Source organism: Empidonax traillii, unplaced genomic scaffold (assembly GCF_003031625.1).
Source record: "Empidonax traillii isolate 1590-97213 ecotype Southwest subspecies unplaced genomic scaffold, ASM303162v1 scaffold442:size488032, whole genome shotgun sequence".
Lineage (NCBI taxonomy): Eukaryota > Metazoa > Chordata > Aves > Passeriformes > Tyrannidae > Empidonax > Empidonax traillii.
Genome location: NW_020955635.1, coordinates 417,517 through 438,286, shown reverse-complemented (window position 1 = coordinate 438,286; position 20,770 = coordinate 417,517). Strand labels below are relative to the sequence as shown.

Genomic DNA, 20,770 nt, shown 5'->3' with positions numbered 1-20,770 from the left:
TGTATCTATGTGAGACACAATGGAACATCAAGTCCAGTAAAAATTACCCAGGTAGTCTCAAAGGAATGTATATTCCATTTTTGTTCATCAAATGACCTGCTACAAGTAGAAATTAAGATTGGAATTCTTCAGACGATATATACAAATTCATAAAAAACAAGAACAATTTGCAAGCTCGAATACAAACATTATTCAGAAAAAAAACCAACTTTTTTTTATATACAGACTGGCTGCTAAATGCATTATTTAAACTGCTGCATGCAAATAGTAGAATCTATGGTTGTTTAAGAAACTTCACTATCAACAATTGTTAGGCTTCTGCAATTTAGTTTAACAAGGACTTTCTCAAGTATTTGCTGAAGGATATTTGTGGTTTAGAAGCAGCAAAATAAAGTTTGCAGTCTTAATGCCTTCTTGCTTTATGACATAAAACCACTTGTCCCTACTTTCAGAAAAATAGACAAAAGACTAATTTCTGCCACAGACTAGACAAGAATAGGTTTGCATGGGCCTCATTTGGGGGAAAATTTGGGAGTTATCTCATTTGGGGGAAAACTACTTGTGTGGTGCAGTTTAAACAGTCTGAGCTATACTTAGCTGATTTTTCTGAAGCAAATAAAAGAAGCATTTAAACTGTACTCATGGCAGAGCTGACAACATTGCTTGGCAAATAACCATTAGTTACCTCTCCCATTACAACTGGAGGATCAGCTCAGGACAAAACACAAGGGACAAGCTTTTATTGTACCAATACACTCTTCTGTTGAATACGAAGCCTTGCAAAAGGAAAATGTTGAAAGAATACAATATTAACACAGGAAATTTTCAGACACAGATTTTCACACTTTAGGCCTTCCAATTCCTTTATGAATTTTCCATCATCTCCAAAGGGAGCTGTGCATCCCTATCCAGATAAAAGAATATTACATACCTAGATTAAGAAAACATATCTAGACAAAGGTGAGTAAATGTAAAGCCATGTTAACTATGATATTTCTGCATCATGATTCTTTGAGAGCTCAAAACAGGACTGAAAGAGGCCATTTTTAAGTATACATCCAGCTTTATTCCTTGTTTTTCCACTGTATCCCTCCCTCATTACGTCTTTCCCTGAATGCATTTGAATGGTCAGGATGAAAATATTTTCTGTATATACAAACTAATGACATTTAATTCTATAAAAACTAATCCAAAACTTCACCATTCTTTGATTTCTCTATATTTAGGCAACTCATCTTCTACACATGCAAGATACTTTTCGGAACATCAGAAAAAAAGTGTTTTTCCATTTCACAGTTTCCCCAAAAAAGATAAAGCTGATCATACGTCAGTACATGCTTCGCTGTACCTGCATAAAACCACCTTTGGATATAGAGGTTACAAGTTAATAAGGACAACAGCTGACCTAGGCATTAGTTGAAATGCTGCCTTGTGTTTGTGTTTGCACTTTCAAGTCCTAATAATAAACGAAATGTCAAGAAACATCTAGGGCTCCCACAAAAAATTAACTTTCATCAAATTTTCCCCCTCTGACACCTCCAAAATTCAAGCTGTTTCTCCTCATTCTGACTCTGCAGCAAAAGTGACAATACAAAATAGCAAAATATCTATGCTCCCTCAGTGTCTTCAGTAAATGAAACATTTTTATCCAGGCAGTGGTCTAGTTTCTCCCAGGTCTTGCAAATGCAAATAAAACATTCTACCATAAAAGAGATTACATCTAACCACTGCCTCTGGAGTGTAAGGTCCAACAACTATCTCACAGACTGAAATAATTTAACTCTCAAAACCCAAAGAAAATCCCTTTAAAGGTTTACATGGGATTTGTTCTTAATGTAACACGTTGACAGTCAAAGAGCCAAGTCCCATGAACTGCAGATCCCCAAGCATGACAGATTTAAACCCAAGTTCAGAACTTTCAGAGGGCAAGGATACAATCATGTGGACTATCACACTTCTTTGCACAACTACTTAGATGTTGTGATACATTAATGCACCTGTACCACTTTCAGCACCCAAGCACAATTGTGCTCTGATTATGAATACGGGTATGCTACAAATGTGCTGTAACGAAATGCAGAGAGATAGCCCATTAAGAACCTATCAACTCAGTTACTTGGGGTTTTTTCTTAAATGTTACCATGTATGCAAGGCACAGTCAAATGTCAGCCTGACTGCAGTGACAGCTCTTTCGAGAGGTTAGTGCTCTAGAATTTTTTCTGGGATAGGGAAAAACAGATGATGGCTGCTCTGTACACAGAGGCAAGCTTTATTCTTCCAAGGTGAACTTTCACCACAGGGCAGATGGCTGGTACCAGTCCAATACACCATTTATGTTCTACATAAAGGCTATTTTAAGGCCTCAAGCAGATGCTGGCCTCATACCAAACTCCTGAGCAGTGGCAAATTTCAGCTCAGAACCTGAAGTAGACAAGCAACCAAAGCTTTTACAAACACTAAATTATTTTACCTGGTAATGTGGCCATAAGAGTCACTTTAAAACAGCACTAGTTGATTTTAATGACACCATAGCACCAGAAGTTAACCTGTGGATTCAGAGAATTAAAATAAGCATGTGTCTTTACAACTGAGAAGTAAAGATTAGCAAAGTACTGAAACACTGGCCTTCCAGTAAACACTGAGTACTGCAGCATTAGCAAACTGAACTGACCCTTGTAAGTCACAACATCACATTTTTTTTTCATTAGTGTCCATCACAAACACCATGGCAAAACCAGATTTGCCTTGCCACTTTTGCTGTTCACCAAGGTACCTGACCCTTTTTCTTTAAAAAGCCCAACACAGTAATGGCTAGGTAAGATACAAGCTCTGTTGCTTGCCCAGTGTTTAAGTGAAAAGCATAGCCTAGGTATTTCAGTATATTTGCTAACTGTGAAGAAATACATCTTTTTATTCACATCTAGTATAAGTGTCAAATACTGGACATACAGGGGGAAAGAAACAAGGAAAAAACCCAACAGAAATATCAAAAATAGTTTTAAGTCATGGCATTTACTTTTAATATTTATACCTGTAGGTAGGAGTAGTTGTGATCCGTCAAAACGCACTGTCTTGAAAGCCATGCAGATCCAAACCCCACAGTGACATCAGCGTCTTTGTGGAGCGAAACATGTCAGCAAGTCTGCTGCTGTAATTCAACAGTGCAGCCTTGGAAATGATGTTCCCAAATCATATGCCCTTTTGAAAGTCTTATTTAGTCCTGGCTGCTGCTGGTTCTACTTTGAGTCTTACCTGAGAAAGCAGGGAAATTCAACCCCAGGGCAAACAAAGGCCAAAGCTTGTTTGAAGCTCCCTAAGGTCTCTCCTTTAAGTCCCTGTTTCAGTGCATATGTAAATGACCTAATTCCTAGCCAGCAGCTTCAAGTTATTTCCAAAAAGGTCACTGACTTGGACACTGGTTTTCTGGAATGCATCTTTTATACACTGACCAAACTACTTTTGTTAAAGTCAAAAGGTCTGAAAAGCAACTTCTTCCATCTTTCTCATCAGACCATATCCTGCCTGTGACAGGATACACTGCCTAAGAACTTAGTCCTTCTTTGTAGAAAAAAAAAAAATCTAATACTTACTAACACATTCACTCAAGTGAATTTACAGCAAACACTACCACTGCTACCCACAGCCCCAATCTTCAGAATTAATTTAATGAAAGCCAGTTATTAAGATACCAGTTTTATGTTTGAAAATAAAGCGCATAATGATTGTCACTGAGAACTTTGCTGATTTCAGGGTATTATAGTTAGTGTCAGTTCTCAGCAACATCAATAAAATACTAAATACAACATAAATTGGTAACGTGTCAAAATCTGAAACAGCACACATGAAAAATAAGTTTTGTATAAATGAGAAAAATTGAAATGGAAAGTGAAATGGAATCCCTAGTCCTTTGTGGAACTGAAACTATTATACAGCTATTCCAACATGCAGCATCTGAAATGAAGAATCACAGTCCGTTTGCTTCCCTTCTACCATTTCTGAATCCAGTTTATAACTTTCTGATGTCTGACTGATTTCACCTTGGATAGGGGAAGATCTATCTTGAGGGAGATCTAGAGAGATAGTGTCAGATGAAGAATCCTGGCTTTCTGCTGAAACAGCGACTTGTGGACAGCTGCCCTCCATTTCCTCATTGCAATCTGTCACTTCATCAGCCTCTTCCAGCTGCTGAACAGATTTCAAATACTGTTGTATTAGTCCGTTGTCCTGCTCATTACTAGAGCTCTCTTTACTTTGCCCACCTTCCCCATGGCCATCCTCTACATCTGAGGAATATGCTGAAAGAGAAGTGCCACATTGCTTGACAGTTTCCATGGAGAGAGAGCTCTCTGTTTCTTCAGCTAAGCTCTTTTCAGAACTGCACAGATCACTGGCGTGAGTCTGATCAGCTGCAGAAGAATGAAAACCAGAATCTGGGAATTGCAACAAGGACTTCTCCTGAAGATCATCACTAGCTGAAACTAACAAAGCAGAATTAACATCTGGGGGGGCTTCTTGCTCAAGTGTGGATGACTGAATAGGTGGTTTGGATAAGCATAAAATACTGGCTGAAGGGGTCCCAGTAGCACCTAAAGTTTGCATCACTGAAAGCTGCCATTGTTGAAGGGATTTAACCTGTAAAGCATAGAGATAAATTCATTATGAAGTACAACTAGAAGTACTTTGACCCCTAGTGCATTTCTTGGATTCAGCAACCAAGCACTAGCATAAAATCTAAGATAAGAGACATACAAAAGGCTTGATATACTCTTAGGGAAATTTTGTTCTTCCCACTGTTAAATCATGGCTTTTAAACCTAGAAGCCCTGACAGAGTACACAAGTTCTCAGTTCAAGTACCTGAAGCAAAAGGAATCTGTTCTTAAAACCAGAAAGGATAAGTAACCATTATGCAATAATCAATACTTAAGAAAACAGTCTTATTTTTGGATGAATAGCTTATTAAAAGATGTATTAATAACTTTCCTACTTCAGAAATGAGTTGCTCACAAGCAACACAGCTTGACAACATTTCATTTGCCCTGGGTATTTAGCAGTCACATCGTTCTTCACGGTTCTGCTACATTTGTTTAGCTTCCCTTGCATTTTGTCTGCCTTCTCACACTAGGCCACAATTTAGCCTTTAGTAACAAATCCAGTATTCTTGCACCAATCCTTCTGAAGGTTATTTTCCCCCAGAATAAGAATACAGCACACAGCATGGCAATTAGACTCTATAAAGCCACTCAAGTCATCAGTGGGAAAAGTAAACTACATTGACTATCTCCTCAGGAGCTACAGTATGAAATAATGACTTTCAAATTCACATATAAGCAGAAAAACAACAGGACTAAAACTATTTACCTGGTTCCAAAGAAATCTGACAGCTTCCTCCTGTACAAGCCTTTGCATCTTATCTTCCTCTCTTTCTTTTCTTAGTCTGCAAGAACACGCAGCCAAAATTTATGCATCTTAAATAAGCAACATTTGGGTAAGAGAGCAACAAGAATATATAAAAATGTCTACTTATATAACAGCACTCTTGAAAGATACAACAGAGCCTAACATTAAGAAATTACTGCAGTCTGGCTTGCCATCAATACCCAGCTGCTGACTTCAAGTTTCTTTTTCAGTCACATTTAGATTCTGCTTCCTTTTACTGCAGCACATTTGTTGGCTTGCCAATAATTTATGTGTCTTTTTGTAAACTGAACCTGAGCTCTTATTTTTTCCTGCACAGCTATCATCATTCCCCTCAGTAATTCTTCATTTCAAATTATGCTCTCCCCAGCTGATACCTGGACGTAAGCGTTGGGAGTTTCTAGAAGTTTACTGAGCACTCAGCTTGTTTCACAGAACTTATGTCACTTGTGATAGTAAAGAAAAAGTGCCTGTCAGATTGACAGTCCCAGGCTAATAAGTAAATCCAGAATTTCTATCTTACAAATTGAGGAACTTTGCGTGGATAAGATAATGATCTTATCCACACATGGACTCTCAGGATCAAAAAATACAGATAGGACAAAACACAATCATGTTTTAAGATTGTATCATACATGGCAGAGGGAATTCTTTTTTTCACCAGCAACAGAGGAACAACTCAATATGGACACTTCATTTATAGACTCTGTAATTGCTAGGAGACAACAGACAAGTAAAAAAAAAAATCCAACTCAACAATTTCTATTTTGGTTATCCACTGAAATATGCAAGTCCTGCTAACAGAGGAATAGAAAAGTGTGTTCTAACTCAACCCACTCATAGAAGGCTCTTTGAGAGTATGTGCACAACTGTGCTTACCTTACAGGAAGTGACCCTATAAATGTAATCACCATTTTATGTTTCTGATGAGAGGTTCTACTGTGAGTACTTATATCAAGACCCATTTAGACCTGTTATGAAATACCCTGGAGTGATGGTTATATTTGCACAGATTTGAAAATATATAGCACGATCTCAACTTACTTTTCGATTTCGTGAGTTAGGCAAATGATGTGTTCCTGCATTCTGTGCAGTCGAATTTCGTTCCGCACTTCCTTGGCTCGAGGATGGTAGTTCCTCGTGTAAAATCCTCTCCAGCAAGCTTGAAGCTTGGTAGCTGCTTTGGCCATCCTTTGCAGTTCAGCTGCACCTTGGTCAACAACAGCTAATGAATCAGAAGTTTCTCCTGTCATCTGCTCAGGACAGAGAGTTTTCACTCCTGATTTAGCACCTAACAAGGTGCTGGGGTGACTATGAAGAAGATGGTCTTCAGAGGACAATGAGCAGTTGCTGGTATTAGCAGCCACTCCAGCTGCTGCTGGGTCAGGAGAAGGCAACGCCACAACCTCTTTGACCTTCTCTTGCGTTTCCACACTTCCTACTGCTCTGTTTGTGTGCTCTCTTGTAACACACGAAGCTTTTTGCTTGTTAGTTGTTTCTCTACTATTAACATCCTTCACACATTCAATCACTGTATCATCATCATCTCCTAGGCCCAAACTGATTCCACGTAACTTCACGTCTGAAGCAGGAGACACTGGAGACAATCCTGAAGTAACTGGCATGAAAGTAGACTCTGAGGATAAAAGGCTGCTGTTTAGTTTGTCTTCATCTGTCTGTATATCTTCAAGGTATAGATCCTTGTGAAAGCTTCTTTCAAGGGGACAAGTGTTCTTTGCAGCATAGGAATGATCACTGTTTGCACTTGGTCCAACCCAAGAATTCTTCTGGATGACAGGTTCTAGATAGGCAGAAAGCCACATTCAAGTGTTACAGTATTTCAATAACATCTTCATTCAATTCATAGGGATTCACAATCTGGTTTTGATAGTTAACACTTAGGTGCATAAGATGATCTAAAATGCTAGTAAAGGTGGGCATTATTTCTATATAAGGAAAACAACTCCTTAACACAGCAACATCCACAAACTTGGCAAGTACTGGATACAGTAAATTGCACAAACTGCATCCCATTGGAGAAGTCAACTTTTATAAAATGGAACAAGGTAATAACTTTGTGTGCACTGGACTGTGTTTTTCACCTAACAAACCTACTAGCATTTCAAGACAAAAATAAGCACGGAACAGATTTCTAGAAAATTAAGTAAAACTTCAGTTGAAAAAGTCCCCGAAAATCAATAGAACAAAATAATACAGGGTCTTGTTCTGAAATCCTCTCCACAAAGTTATCTGTGTTGAAAACTATCTATTTCCACAGGTTAGATCACAGGTGTAGATCAGCTTCTTACCACTTTGAAGAACCACCTGTGGTGGCTGGGCTGGACTGCTGTGTTCATGTGCAACTGGCACTGTTTTGCTGGAAGCAGATGTAGGTGGTCCCTCATTTTGGTTTTGATGCATCAGCTGCCTCTGGTGGAGTCTAAGCACAAGGTTCCAACAAATTTAGTATTTAAACTTTTTCAGTACGGAGAACATCTAAAAAAATATCAATTACTTCAAAGGAAACAAGGGATCAAAATATTCTAAACACTAGGCCAGTTATGCAGATCCCTATACCTACAAGACATTAACAGGGCTAATCACAAAGTAGGGGATTGCACAGTCTGTTTCTGCTCCCCTTCCTTGTGCCCCCTTTTTTTTTAACATTACATGTATAAAAAAAAAAAAAAAAAAGACAAAGAAGAGAAAAACCCAACACTCAATTCTTACTATAGACTGAAAAATCATTAAGTACTTCTACACACAAGGAAGGCATGCAGATATTTTAAGTGTCTAATGTAGAATACATTATGCCTGTAGGTGTTTGAGGAATGGAAGGAGTCTCTTTTATTTTTGAAAGTGACTGAATCAAGGATTAGGTGTCCCCTTTACTAAAGGGACAAAATCCCAGTACAAATGAACAAAGATTGCCACAAACCTAAAATCATCCTTTATAAACCCCAGAGAACATACAGGTAGTTTCAGCCCAGCTAAATTAGAAGATCATGAGGTAGAGGTCAAACTGCCCTATAAATCATACATGTGTATGCATATATACACAGGTGGGAATTTCAGGGGATTGCTTTTTCTGCTAAGGTTTTTTTGGTTTGGTTGTTAGGGACTTTTTTTAGATTTTTAGAGTTATATTTAGCAAGCTAACTTCCTGAGTTTTCCCCAGAAACATCATGTGAATGTCAGAGCACTTAGCTAGAGATTCCAAGGTCAATATGCTTTTACTGCACCTTCTCCTCCAAAATGGCCACAACATTTCTATAATTTCTGCCTGGAGGCCAATCTGCACTGACAGTTACTCCTTCCAGATGCTCCCAAGTTTCCATCATTTTTGGTGAGATACCACCCTCCTGGTTACCACAGGACTATTGTTGCTCAACTTTCTAATCACTATATCTAACATAAAATAAGACTTATAGTTATGCTCTCAATTACACTCTCTAGGAAAGTAACAGTAAGTTCTCACCTTTGCTTACTCAGTATTTTTTCCAGTTTGGCATCCTCTTCAGTCTGGAGTCCGTAGGCAGATATGAGAGGACAAACAGTAGCCAAGTACTGAACGAGCTGAACGTGCTGCCCAGGTCGATATGATCTTCCTTTACCTTGACTGTAGAGCCATTCTGCTTTCAAACTGTTAGGAAGGGGAAAGACGGTCACCATTAATGAATGGCATAAAACCACTAAGTCTCCTCTCAATACTCTTCCTCTAGGGGGTACCCAAGAGCTAATCTACAAATCTAATCAAAACCTTGAACATGTGCAGTGCCCAGGAAAATTGGGAATTTCATTTCCAGAACAAAGAATAAAGTATTCACTCACACAAGCATCCAAAAACCCTGTCCAAAACTGTGCAGTCCCTGCTTTGTCTGTGTGTAGTCTCTGAGCACTGAAAACACGTTTGTGTCAATGAATTTATTATCAAAGCTTTCATAGAAACAAAAAAATTCACACAAACATACAAAACAGTCACAGTGAGTAAATCTTGTCGGAAGCATTCAATAACTGAAATCTGCTTTTAAATTAAATGCACTTCAGTCTGAGAATATTTAATATAACACATCAACATACAGTAACACAGTCAATATAGAAAACCCCATTAGTAACAAAAAAAGTCTAAAATGCTATCAGACAACTTTCAGGAAAGTTACAACATATTATGGGGAAACAGAGATAAGGTTGGTTTACCTTTGACCAAAAAGGCAGCTTTTTATTTAAGTAATGGGAAAAGAAGGACATTAATGACCTGGACTACATTCATGTACTGGACTAGAATGTGTTTATACTGGATAATATTTATGCTTGGATTGTTCTGATGTAAAGAACTTTGTCATATCATCGTGATATAAGTGACCACAATGATACACTACCAAGTGATTTGAGCAAAATAACGTTTAACTACTTGACACCAAAAAAAGGTCAAATGTAGAAATGCACATGCAAATAAGACCCTTTATTAAAGGGCACGTTTGAGTTTCCCCCAAGTTACAGCTTTAATATCTGCTGATTGTCAAATTCTACAAAGAGGCTATAAGCTTGGAAAGGCTAACAGACCGCTGATAAATTGCTACCAGTTTTGTAGAAGTGCTACTGTGAGGTGAATAACAAAACAAAAGCTTGACTTTATAATTCTACATAAACACACTTGTGATCTCATGTAATAATTCCAGTGTAACAGGTGAAAAACTTGCAAAAGCACCAATGTTAATTGGCCTGTATCTCATATGGCCATTAGCAACACAGAATTTCATATCATTAGCACTTTCTCATTTTTTTTATTATTTAAGAAGGCAATTTCAGCTTAGCCAAATTTTATTTAACAATTTTAGAGATTTTAATACTATTATGTCACCTTTCCTTCTGAGAAATCACATATCCATCAAGAACTTTAAGGTTCAGACACCAGCTGACAATATAAGGCCTGTAGTCAAAGCCAGGGACAGAAGGTGTGGCCATCACACAAGGATTGTTCATAATCGACAGCTGTTCCAACTGACGAAGAGAACTCAGGAAAGAGACCTTGAGAAAATAAGACACATTTGTTAACTGAACCCACTAAATGCTTACAGAAAGTATCACATTTCCTAGATGCAGCCAGACATGTCATGCAAAACAACAGCATTACAAACACATTGAAAAGTACATTTGCTGTTTTGAACACAAACAGCTACAAAGGACCTTCTATCACCTACTGCCATTTTCCCACTAATTCTTCTGTAAGCACTGTTAGCCCTTGAAAAGTATTAGCTTCTCTTAAAATTTGGGATCGGAGCTTTATATATAGAAAAGTATAGTATTTCTGTGATTACAGTTTACTATAACAGGTGATAGATTTTGATTAAAAGAAAAAAAAAAAAGACAAGCCAAAAAGCTGAAAAAACAGTGTTCTGTTTTGAAGAGAAATGTATTACAAGATTTTCCTTCCAACATGAACTCCCAACCAAGTTTTGGCTGCTACTTATATTAAAACAAACAAAGAAACAAAGCAATAAAGACAAAAGTCACAGGCAGATTATTTTTTCTCTAATACAGTATTTGAAAAATAGGTCAGTTGCAACAAGTGCAATTCAAACCTCTGTTCTAAACACAGTAGCTGCAGAAGCTCTCTGCAGCAGTTAATCAGATCAGCTTTCAACTTTCAGTCATGACAAGCTATCAATTTAGTGTCCTAAGGTATACTTTTGACAGCCTTGAATAAAAAAAAAATATTAAAGAAAAAAGGCAAAGTTTCTTTCCAGGCTGAATTTTAAAGCTATCATCTAGCTCATGCAGCTAATGCAAGTACAGTTATTGCATATAAACTGTTTAAAGTTACTTCCATCAGCATGGGCTGTTTTGAAGAGAGCCCACTCTCAGTTACAACTTCAAAAAAATTGTTCAACTACCTGCTTTCGGTCTACTTAAAAGAAAGGTGACGTATCTTCTATATTTTACCTCATTTAAGTCTCTGATTTCATTTTCTGCCAAAGAGAAAACAGTCAAACTCTGAGGCAGGCAGACAGGGGCAGTGCGAAGTGAAGTTATAATATTTCCATGTAGCAACAGGGTCTATAAAATAAGAATATGGTGATGAAATGTATGTTTGATCAAAACCCCCATATTTCTTGTTCAGGTGTTACCTGCAAAAAACATGCAAAAAACTATAATTAAGGCTTTCTGGTCACAGTTCCCAAAAAATGTATTTGGAAGCATTTTTTTATCTACAGTGTTTATGCTAATACAGTTAACAGTATGCTTTGTCTTGATTCATGACAGAAGATAAGAGAACAAAGAGCTATGAACAAGATCTCACCATCATATCTTTATCAAAATTATAGAAAGTTATAGAAAAATCACTGCCTTGGTTCCTGCAACTTGGAGACAAGGAAAAGAATTCTTACATGCTTCCCTTTAGATATGACAGTAATTCATTAAAATGCTTTAAGACCTAGTTTGAATAATGAATGTTTTTAAAAGGCAGCAATTTCCTTATGTAAAGAATGTAGTGAAAATAGAGACAAAATAACATCTACCTTCAGTGATGTCAGTTTGGAGAGATCACCTAATTGAGCTATGTTATTGTCTGACAAATCAAGATGCTGAAGAGACAGACAGGAACTGATTTGTTCAATGACCTACAAAAATAAAAAAGTCAATTACAGTAAGTCTCTTCTAGTCACTAAGTAAAACCAGGTATCAATAACTATAAATTATTTTGAAAGCTAAAAAACCAACTAGATAAGTAACCCAAAATAAAACCCACGTTTTAACACAGTTTCGTTTAAAGATGATAGTTTTTTTCCTTCTTTCAGTACTATTTCCTTATTCTCATTATACTTTGACATCAAAACTTTTATTTTTTCCCCCAGACAACTCTAGTCCAAAAGCTGCCCTCTTTTAGTTCATAAAGTAGACAAAAAACATTAACATTTTGGTTTCAGTCCAACCCAGAAACATATTCAGATTTCTTTGCTGCATTTTCCAAAGTTTTACAAGACTAGATTCTAGAAAATGCAAAAGAATAAATACTTTACCTTAAGGTTATTTCCTGCCAAGTTTAGCCATTCCAGGTGCACCAAATCCTTCAGTCCTTCCACGTACCCAATGCTATTATGAGGCAAGTTGAGCACCCGGAGCTTCGTCAGTTTTGCCACACCCATCATTCGCACCAAACGGTTGTTGGCTACAGAGAGCTGCAGATGGACACACAAATAAAAGGATAAGTTTTAACTACGCAGACAGAAGAGGCTTTTATGTTTAATAGGTAAAAATCGACTCCAACAGGAACTTCTTCAATCTATGTATTTAATTTCCAAGCACATAACACAAACAACCCACAAGAGCCAGGAAATAAATTACTGATCAAAGAGCGTTGTCTTCACAACTCACTCTGTAAACTTAAGAGGAAATTCTCCTAGCAACACCTAAATAAAGGAGAAAGAATGAGGAATTGTGTCATATGAAAATAAGATTTTAAAATCAGAACTGCCAATTCACTGTGCAAATTGTTGCCCTGTTCCTGGAGTAAAATCGTACTTACTGTCAATATGGCAGAGGACAAAACACGTTTCACACGATTAACAAAAAAGTCCTATGCTAGCAGGATTGTAGATCACAAACTGTTTAAAGAGGAGATCCTGATTACATATACACTTCAGTAACATGACTGTCAAGCTGGCACTGGTGAAGGTTTGTTGTAGCAACAAACCCCACCTCTCCCACCTCAGCTTAGCTTGTCTGTAGAAACTACTGGGCAGCTAGCTTCCAGTTTATCTGGAGGCACTTTCAGTGATAATACGAAGTTATTTTTAATGTTACAAAGCCCAACTATCCAAAAGCTAAGTAGTATCAAAATTTGGGTTACCAGTGTTCTAAGTGTTCTTATGATGCCCCTTCCAATTACAATTTATTTAGTTCATTTTTAGTTGCCTAGGTAATGCACGAAACAGCCTCCCCCACAAGCAAATGTAGACTGAAAAAAACCCAAGCTTTCTATTTTAGCCATCATTTATTTTTTCATGAAGACAATAACTGCTAGCTTACTTTGATTACATAATACAGCCTTAAAGCCAAAGATGCTAACAACACAGTACCATTATTTCATAGCAATTTCAAGCCAAGTAATACAGACCTGCATCAGATTCCTGCATTTTTCCAAGTGTTCCAATTTAATTATCTGGTTTTTGTCCAGAATCAGAGTCTGAGTATCAGCATCACAGGGTAAGGTTGGACCCAGTTTTTGCAACCCTTGACCTGACCAGTTGACTACTAAGCCTTAGAATAAAAAGGAGAAAAAAGACAAAAAAGTTTATATATGAGAACACAGACCAAAAAAGCAATGCAAAAGAAACTGATTTGTTTTATGATGCATGCAAATAATTTGGAAATACAGCTTAAGTTTCTTTTCCACGTAAAACTGAAGCAAATTACTTCAGTCCAAACACCTCAGAGTTCCAGTTACTCAAAGATATGCCTACCAGACCCTGTCACAGTAAAGACAGAATTCTGGGAAAGTCAGTAACAGATCCTCTGAAGTGAGAAGCAGAGGAAAAAAAAAAAAGAAAGGTAGCTAAATTTAAAGGTGTCATCCTCAAAACCTCAAATTTCATAAGAGACAGTTTTTAAAGTCTTCAGAGATTGCAAGTTTTGAGCAGTTTGACAACTAACTACCTATGTGTAGGCATTCCATCTGAACTAAGAATCCATTCTTTCAACTATACTACAGTACTGGTGGCATTGGGCAGGAACAAATTGTAAATAGCCTAGCATACCACTTAATAGTGTAACACACAATTAAAATGCTCCATGCAAAAAGTGTTACTATATAAAGTTAAAAGGCAAGTATTTGCCATCTACAAGGAGCTTGAATGACTGGGTACCCATAGCGACACCCAATAATGATCAGTTTCACATATTAAGCTTCTGCTGTGTATTTTATGTACAAACATCATCGTAGTGCTTGCTCTCCTCTCACTATCTGCTCAGTAAAAAACGCTGCCTTTTTCAGCAGCAGGTCCCAAATAGTGTTCTTACCCCACCATGCCATATATATTAATATTCTTACAGTTTACAGGCTTTTAGGGTTAAGCTATGCCAAGGGTGAAGACAAACTGAAGAGCAGTAATGCAGAGCCAGCAACACCAGAGTCACATTCCCATCTTCGCACCTTCAGGGAGAAGGCACTGCATGTTTCCCACTGAAGGAGTCACCTCTGCAACCACCTAGTCACTTTAGCTAAACAGAGAAATTTTGCATCTGCCCACTTATCCAAGGGTTTGTTACAAAAATTCACAACCAGCCCTTGAGGACCTAGGAGAGAGGCTTGGACCCACAGTACAGAATTACAACAGTAATCCTTTTATTTACACATGAGGTACCCTTTTCAAACTGGGACACCTGCAGTGTGGCTTCACAAGTGGTTCTTACTGCTTTCAAACACTCAGGTACAACATGATCTGACTAACTGCTACTTAACACACATCCATTTGCCAAGGAACTGTATTTCTACGGCGTCACCATCCACCTGCTTCTCTATTGATCAAGACGTCCCTGCAGTCAGTCTTGCTATAATCACTTATGGATGATACCAGACAACAGGAGGGTTTCCCAGAGGTGTTAAAGGATCTCATCCCTGTTGTCTGGGGGTACCCTTTATTGCTTGTGAGCACCCTCAAGATCCAGAGAAGTACAGGTTCCTGTTTCAAAAGGGTCTGCCCTCCTCCTTGCAACAAGCTGGGGTCCTTTGCTTGCTTAAGCACAGGTATTCAGTATGCAGCATGAACTACATATATAGTTCCTCCATCCCTGGCAGTGTTCAAGGCCAGGTTGGACTGGGCTCTGAGCAACCTGGTCTACTTGAAGGTGTCCCTGTCCACGGTGGGGGGGATTGAACAAGATGATCTTTAAGGTCCCCTTCCAACCCAAAGCATTCTACGATATACAGCTCTAAGAAATCAATATGATTTCATACTATAAAGACTCATTGGTACAATACTTTGGGAACGAGAATTTCCTAACAGGCTTTCAGGACCCAGGAAAATGTTCCAGAATTCCTTATTACTCGTTTGGCAGGAAGCAAGGAACTGCACCCGCAGAAGAGGCGCTGTCTCCCCAAGACCTCTCAGCCCTCCAACGCAGGGAAAACGGGCCTTATTTCATTCAACTCCTGGCCTATAAAGCTCCACAAGGCTGCGGGATGCTCCAGCACGATGGACAGCCGCTCGTCCTGCCCCGAGCCAGGCCTGTTCGCCGGGGAGGGCAGCCGTGCCCTCGCCGCTCTCCTCGCCCCGCTGCCCCGACCGCCTCCAGCCCGCCTGGAACGGGCAGAGCGCGGGGGGCGAACGGGGGAGCGGCCGAGCCGCCCCTCAGCCCCGGGAGGAGGGTGGGGGCGCCCCCGCCTCTCCCCAGCCGAGCCCCTCCTGTCCACTACAGCTTTCGGGACCCGCAGCACACAGCGGAGATCCCAACAACGCGGCCCCGCCAGCCCCCGCCCCCGTGCGGGGCTGCCCTTACCCGCTCCGGCCGCCTCGTCCCCCGCCCTGGCCGCAGCGGTCGCCATGCCCCGCGCCTGACAGCGCCGCCAAGCAACCGAGCACAAATCCACCTCGGCCTAGGAACACCGCGGCTTTTATCCCGGGCGGGGCGGCGGGTGCCGTGCTCGGGGCCGTGCCCGGGAAGGGTCGGCCCGGCCGAGTGAGCGCTGGGCCAGCCCAGCCCCCGCCCTCCCACGGCGCAGCCGGGGCGGCCCTTCCCGGTCCTGCCCTCCCTCTCCCGTCGGGCCCCGCGCGCTCCCGACACCGCCCCGGCGCGCTCCCCGCCCCTCCGGCCCCTCTCCGCCGCCGCCATCATGAAGTGAGAATCTCCTCTGCCCCATCCGCCTCCATCCCCCGTGGGGAGGCGGCCGTGGGGCTCCGGCGGCCTCCCCCGGCCGCCTCCCCCGGCCCCCCGCGCCCTCCCCTAACTCTTGTCTCCCGCGCAGGGTCGAGCTGTGCAGCTTCAGCGGGTACAAGATCTACCCGGGCCACGGCCGGCGCTACGCCCGCACCGACGGCAAGGTGAGGCCGGATCGAGCCCCGCGGGGCCGGGCGGGCTCGGGGAGAGCGGGGGTCCCGGGGAGAGGCCGCGCTGTGCGGGGGGAGCGGCGGCCGCATTTCGGTGCTGCCCGGGGATGCCGCTGGCGTGGCTGCGGGGCCTGCCCGAGTCGCGGGTATTGAGTGGTGCGAGGGCACCGTCGCTGTCCAGGTGCTGTGGCGTGGGGCTGGGTTTTAGGATGCGGTTTGGAAAGGATGTCTCAGAGCAGCAGGTATTCTGCTTGGGCATCCTGCATCTCATGCTGGGGTTTGCTGCTGGTCTTGAGGATGAGTTGGGTGCAGATGGTTGGGGTGGAATAGGGAGGAGAACTCTTTCAGGCCCTAGTGTCACATGCAGACAGGACTGTCCCTTCAAGCCTCCAAAGGGAGCGGTTGGGTTTTGGGTATCCCAGCGCTGTCATCTTGCTATACGGAATGACAGCTAAGGAAGTAAACTGGTTGAGTCCTTGTTTGCTCTCCTAGGAGTTAGGCTATACTCAAAATCGAACTGTATAGCTAATAATAAATCAGTCTGCTCATTCTGCCTGTTGTTTTAGAAAAGCAGGTTCGTTTAACTGTGCAAGAAGGAACTGGGTGGAGCATTGGTCTCCCTGTCTTCCTTAGGCCAAGTTTTGACTCACTCCCACATACAGGAAGTAGTACATAGTTACTTGAGGACAGACACTTGAAAAGTATGATGTTATCTTCTAAAATTTTTAATAGTCAGAGCTGTGTTAGAGAAATACAAAGGCATCACTGTTGAAAAACACTGAGTCAAACATTTACTTTATGCAAACCGTGATAATGTCGTTCATAAAATACTTTGCCTTCACAGGTTTTTCAGTTCTTGAATGCAAAATGTGAGTCTGCATTCCTTTCCAAGAGAAACCCCCGTCAGATCAACTGGACTGTTCTGTACAGGCGTAAACACAAGAAGGGACAGTCAGTAAGTATATACCGACTAAAGGCTGCCAAAAGATGTGGTCACTGGTCTGTTGGAGGTCACTTGAGCACACTGCTGTTCAGTGGAAGTGTGACCCATATAACCAGGATGATGACTGACCAATTATGGTGAAAATGTGATCCCAGTTTCATAAGTTGATACACTGCTTTGTGGTTTAAAGGTAACCAGTTCAGCAAAAACATTGTATTTGGGTTGTAGCCCTTCTCTGAGGGGCCACTCAGAGCCACAGTAGGTTCAGTAGATCTTAACAATTGTAGGAATGGCATGTTTCAAAAGATTAGCTTTAAGGAAGGTGGGTAATGCTATTTATAAAGTATACAGACTTTTTAAAAGTTTGGTCTTGTAAACTTCCTGAATAGTGACAGCATAGATGATGTGGGAGTTTAGGGGGCAGGGATGGCACTTTTCACGTACTGTCTTTGAAAACCTTGGGCTGTTCCTTAGCAGAAGGCCTTTCCTATGTTGTTACTGCATGAAAAAGATGAATCACTAAGGCATGTAGCATGAGGTATTTCTAGTGCTCTTGTACAGCAGAAGAGCATTTAGAAAGGCTCACACAGTGCTGAAAATCGGTGTTTTTACCAGTCTGTTTGAAGAAGGGAAGTTTGGTGGTCAATGGCTCACACTGCAGCCTAGCACTCGATGCCCCCCAAACAGGTGTGGAGTGTCTTCCTTTCAGAAGATTGCATCAAATGGGCTTTATCCCTCTCTCTCTTTTTTTTTCTTCTGTGAGTTATAGAAGGCTGAACTTCTGATGTTCTTCCAAAATAATTTTCCTTGGTACCTTGCTGTAAAAGCCTCAAAGATAAGGGGGCTAATGCATGTTCTCAAACACCGAGAGTTGGATAGCCATGGTGCCATCCAAGGAATGTTGGTAATAACACACTGAGAAAGAACAGGATGTAGCTGGAGAAGGGGCCTCACAGAGGTAGGGCAGCACTTCTCTGTAACCAACAGAAGAAATCTCCAAAGTGAGGGGTAAAATTCTACTTCAGTGCACAGTTTTATATCAGCTTCAATCTCAATAGCACCTTGTTTCTGTAATTGTCTTTAGCCACTTATTTAATGTCTTGTGATGCTAATTTTCTTCTTCTTGTGCCATTGTAGGAAGAGATACAGAAGAAGCGCACTCGCCGCGCTGTCAAGTTCCAGAGAGCTATCACTGGTGCCTCTCTGGCTGAGATTATGGCCAAACGAAACCAGAAGCCCGAAGTACGCAAAGCACAGAGGGAACAAGCTATCAGGTGAGATGTCAGAAATCAGTGGGGTTTTTAGTTAGTTTTTAATCAGTATATTTGTGTGTAATATCTTGGCAAGAGACTGTAGCAGCAAAGAAGGGTCATCCTCTCCTGTTGTGAAAATAATTTTTCACACAGTCCTGCTGTCTCTGTTATAGTCTCCCTAGAGGGTATTGCATGCGGAGGAGAAATCTGGAATAATGAATAATGAATTCCTGACCTTAAGGAGCTCTTACAGTGCCGAGACAAAGAAATAGGGAGTGGCAGACGCAGGTAACGATTCTTCTTTTTCTGTTAATTAACAGGGCTGCAAAGGAAGCTAAGAAGGCTAAGCAGGCAACCAAGAAAACAGCTGTTTCTGCTGCAAAGGTGAGATACAGTAGACAAAGAGAAATTATGAACTGGAATACATCACGTTGTAACACAACACCCAACATTCTGCTGCAGGACTTAATGGGAAATGCCCATTTCTGTTTTGAGGAAGCATTTTGCATATCTTTTTTTTTTTTTTTCTCTGAAAACACCTTGACCAGACTTTTGTAGTAAAGTTAAACATACCCAAATAGCTGAACAGAATTAAGTTTTTTTTACAGAATAAATAAATATTACAGTAAAACAACTTTTTGGCTATATGTTAGAGATACTTAATAGATAAAAAACTTGCTTGGATGTAACATTTTCACTATCTAGGGGCTTAATACCAACATATTGATGAGTGCCACCATTGGTTTCATTATTACTTATGAATTAATACCGTATGCTGGCTTCATACATTTTGTAGGCTTAGTGATATGTGTGTAAACATTTATTAACATGATTCTCATCTGATAGATTGTAATTCTAATCTGGGGTGATTTAAATTGCTACATTTGTATCAAAAATATATGCAGAAATGCTTTCAAGGCTGCAGATGAATTGCTTCTCTTTGTTCATACCTAACTATTTCTCTACAGGCTCCTACAAAGGCAGCACCAAAGCAGAAGATTGTGAAGCCAGTCAAGGTTTCTGCTCCCCGTGTTGGTGGAAAGCGCTAACTTGCCAAGCTGTTGGTCATGCTGAATAAACATCTGGTTAACTTTCATTACTTGTGCCATGTTCTTCTCAACTGTGTGAGATACACTGAAGAAAATGAATCTGTGAAAAAAACAGGTGTGTTTTTTTTGCAGACTGAAAAACATCTCACTGCCCTAACATGTTTCTTGGGCAGCATGCTGTGTTGGGATGTTTCCAAAGTCCTTCACAAGTGGCTCATTGACAGGGAAGGTGGAGCTGATGGTCATAGGGTGTTCTTACTGGAAGACAGAACGGCACATAAGTTTATTCTGCATCTGTGACAAATGACATTAAAAGAGGCTTCTAAGCTCAGAGATGAAAACTGAAGTGGGGGTGAAGCAGTGCCATCTGTAAGACACCCGAAAAGGTTAATGCAGTTCTGTGTTGTGCAATGCATGTATCAAGATGTAGAGAATCAAAGCAGGAAAAGGTTGGAAAAGGAATGGATAGTTTCATGGACTGTGTGGCTCTTAAAGGTTCACATGCAATTCATGGGTCAGGAAGTAACAAAGTGATGGATTGTTGCGAGCTGTTGTCAGGTAAAGGATGCCTGTGAAGGTTGAATGAGTTCAAATGCAGTTGATAATACATGCCTGCTAAAGCCCACTTAGTATGTTTAACTTCCAGAATGCACATTGAGGTTTCCCTTAGTAATTCACCCTCCCACCACTAGAGGGATTGAAATTCCTCAGAGGAAGTATCTGCCTGCCTTAGGAATTGTGCTGTGCAGACAGCATGCCCAAACTCTGCCATAGTTTAGCTGGACAGCAACAGCCCTGGCAAAGCAACATTCTATATATAAGATGTTATATATATATATATATATATATATATATAGCATTCTATTCTATAAGATGCTATTTGTTAATTCTTTGAGGTTTGTGGGCTTTGGTTGTCTGGTGTTAACTGCAGAGGTGCACAGGAATGCTTTAAGATTATTCTTCCCAGATGTTTATGTCTGAGTTGGGATTCATCTGGTGACATGGAGTAACAGCTCATTGGGATACTCGTCTCACAAGCTATGCTTCAAGTGAGTGAGGCA

The 20,770-nt window shown here is 40.7% G+C and overlaps 2 protein-coding genes across 6 annotated transcripts; one reads left to right on the top strand and one right to left on the bottom strand.

Annotated features, from left to right (window-relative positions):
• Positions 1-539: 539 nt before the first annotated feature.
• On the bottom strand, positions 540-16,059 carry CEP97 (centrosomal protein 97). Of its 5 annotated transcripts, none has more exons than XR_003572463.1 (13): positions 15,917-16,059; positions 13,536-13,678; positions 12,439-12,597; positions 11,938-12,039; positions 11,360-11,473; positions 10,278-10,444; positions 8,895-9,059; positions 7,726-7,856; positions 6,461-7,217; positions 5,360-5,435; positions 4,038-4,632; positions 2,471-2,546; positions 540-904 (listed from the first exon to the last, which is right to left on the bottom strand). XR_003572463.1 is itself a non-coding variant. In XM_027894767.1 (12 exons), exons 1-12 carry the CDS (start codon positions 15,960-15,962, stop codon positions 2,542-2,544), a joined length of 2,460 nt encoding a protein of 819 aa, XP_027750568.1. In that variant the 5' UTR covers positions 15,963-16,059; the 3' UTR covers positions 1,567-2,541. The 5 variants fall into 5 exon arrangements, 3 of the variants coding, with proteins under 3 accessions (XP_027750568.1, XP_027750567.1, XP_027750570.1); XR_003572464.1 differs by having other exon boundaries at positions 540-776; XM_027894767.1 differs by lacking the exon at positions 540-904 and having other exon boundaries at positions 1,567-2,546.
• A 142-nt stretch (positions 16,060-16,201) lies between these two features.
• RPL24 (ribosomal protein L24) lies at positions 16,202-19,756 on the top strand. Its single transcript, XM_027894772.1, has 6 exons — positions 16,202-16,255; positions 16,383-16,458; positions 17,309-17,419; positions 18,545-18,681; positions 18,981-19,044; positions 19,629-19,756. The coding sequence occupies exons 1-6, from the start codon at positions 16,251-16,253 to the stop codon at positions 19,707-19,709; spliced, it is 474 nt and encodes a 157-aa protein (XP_027750573.1). The 5' UTR covers positions 16,202-16,250; the 3' UTR covers positions 19,710-19,756.
• The last annotated feature ends 1,014 nt before the right edge of the window (positions 19,757-20,770 follow it).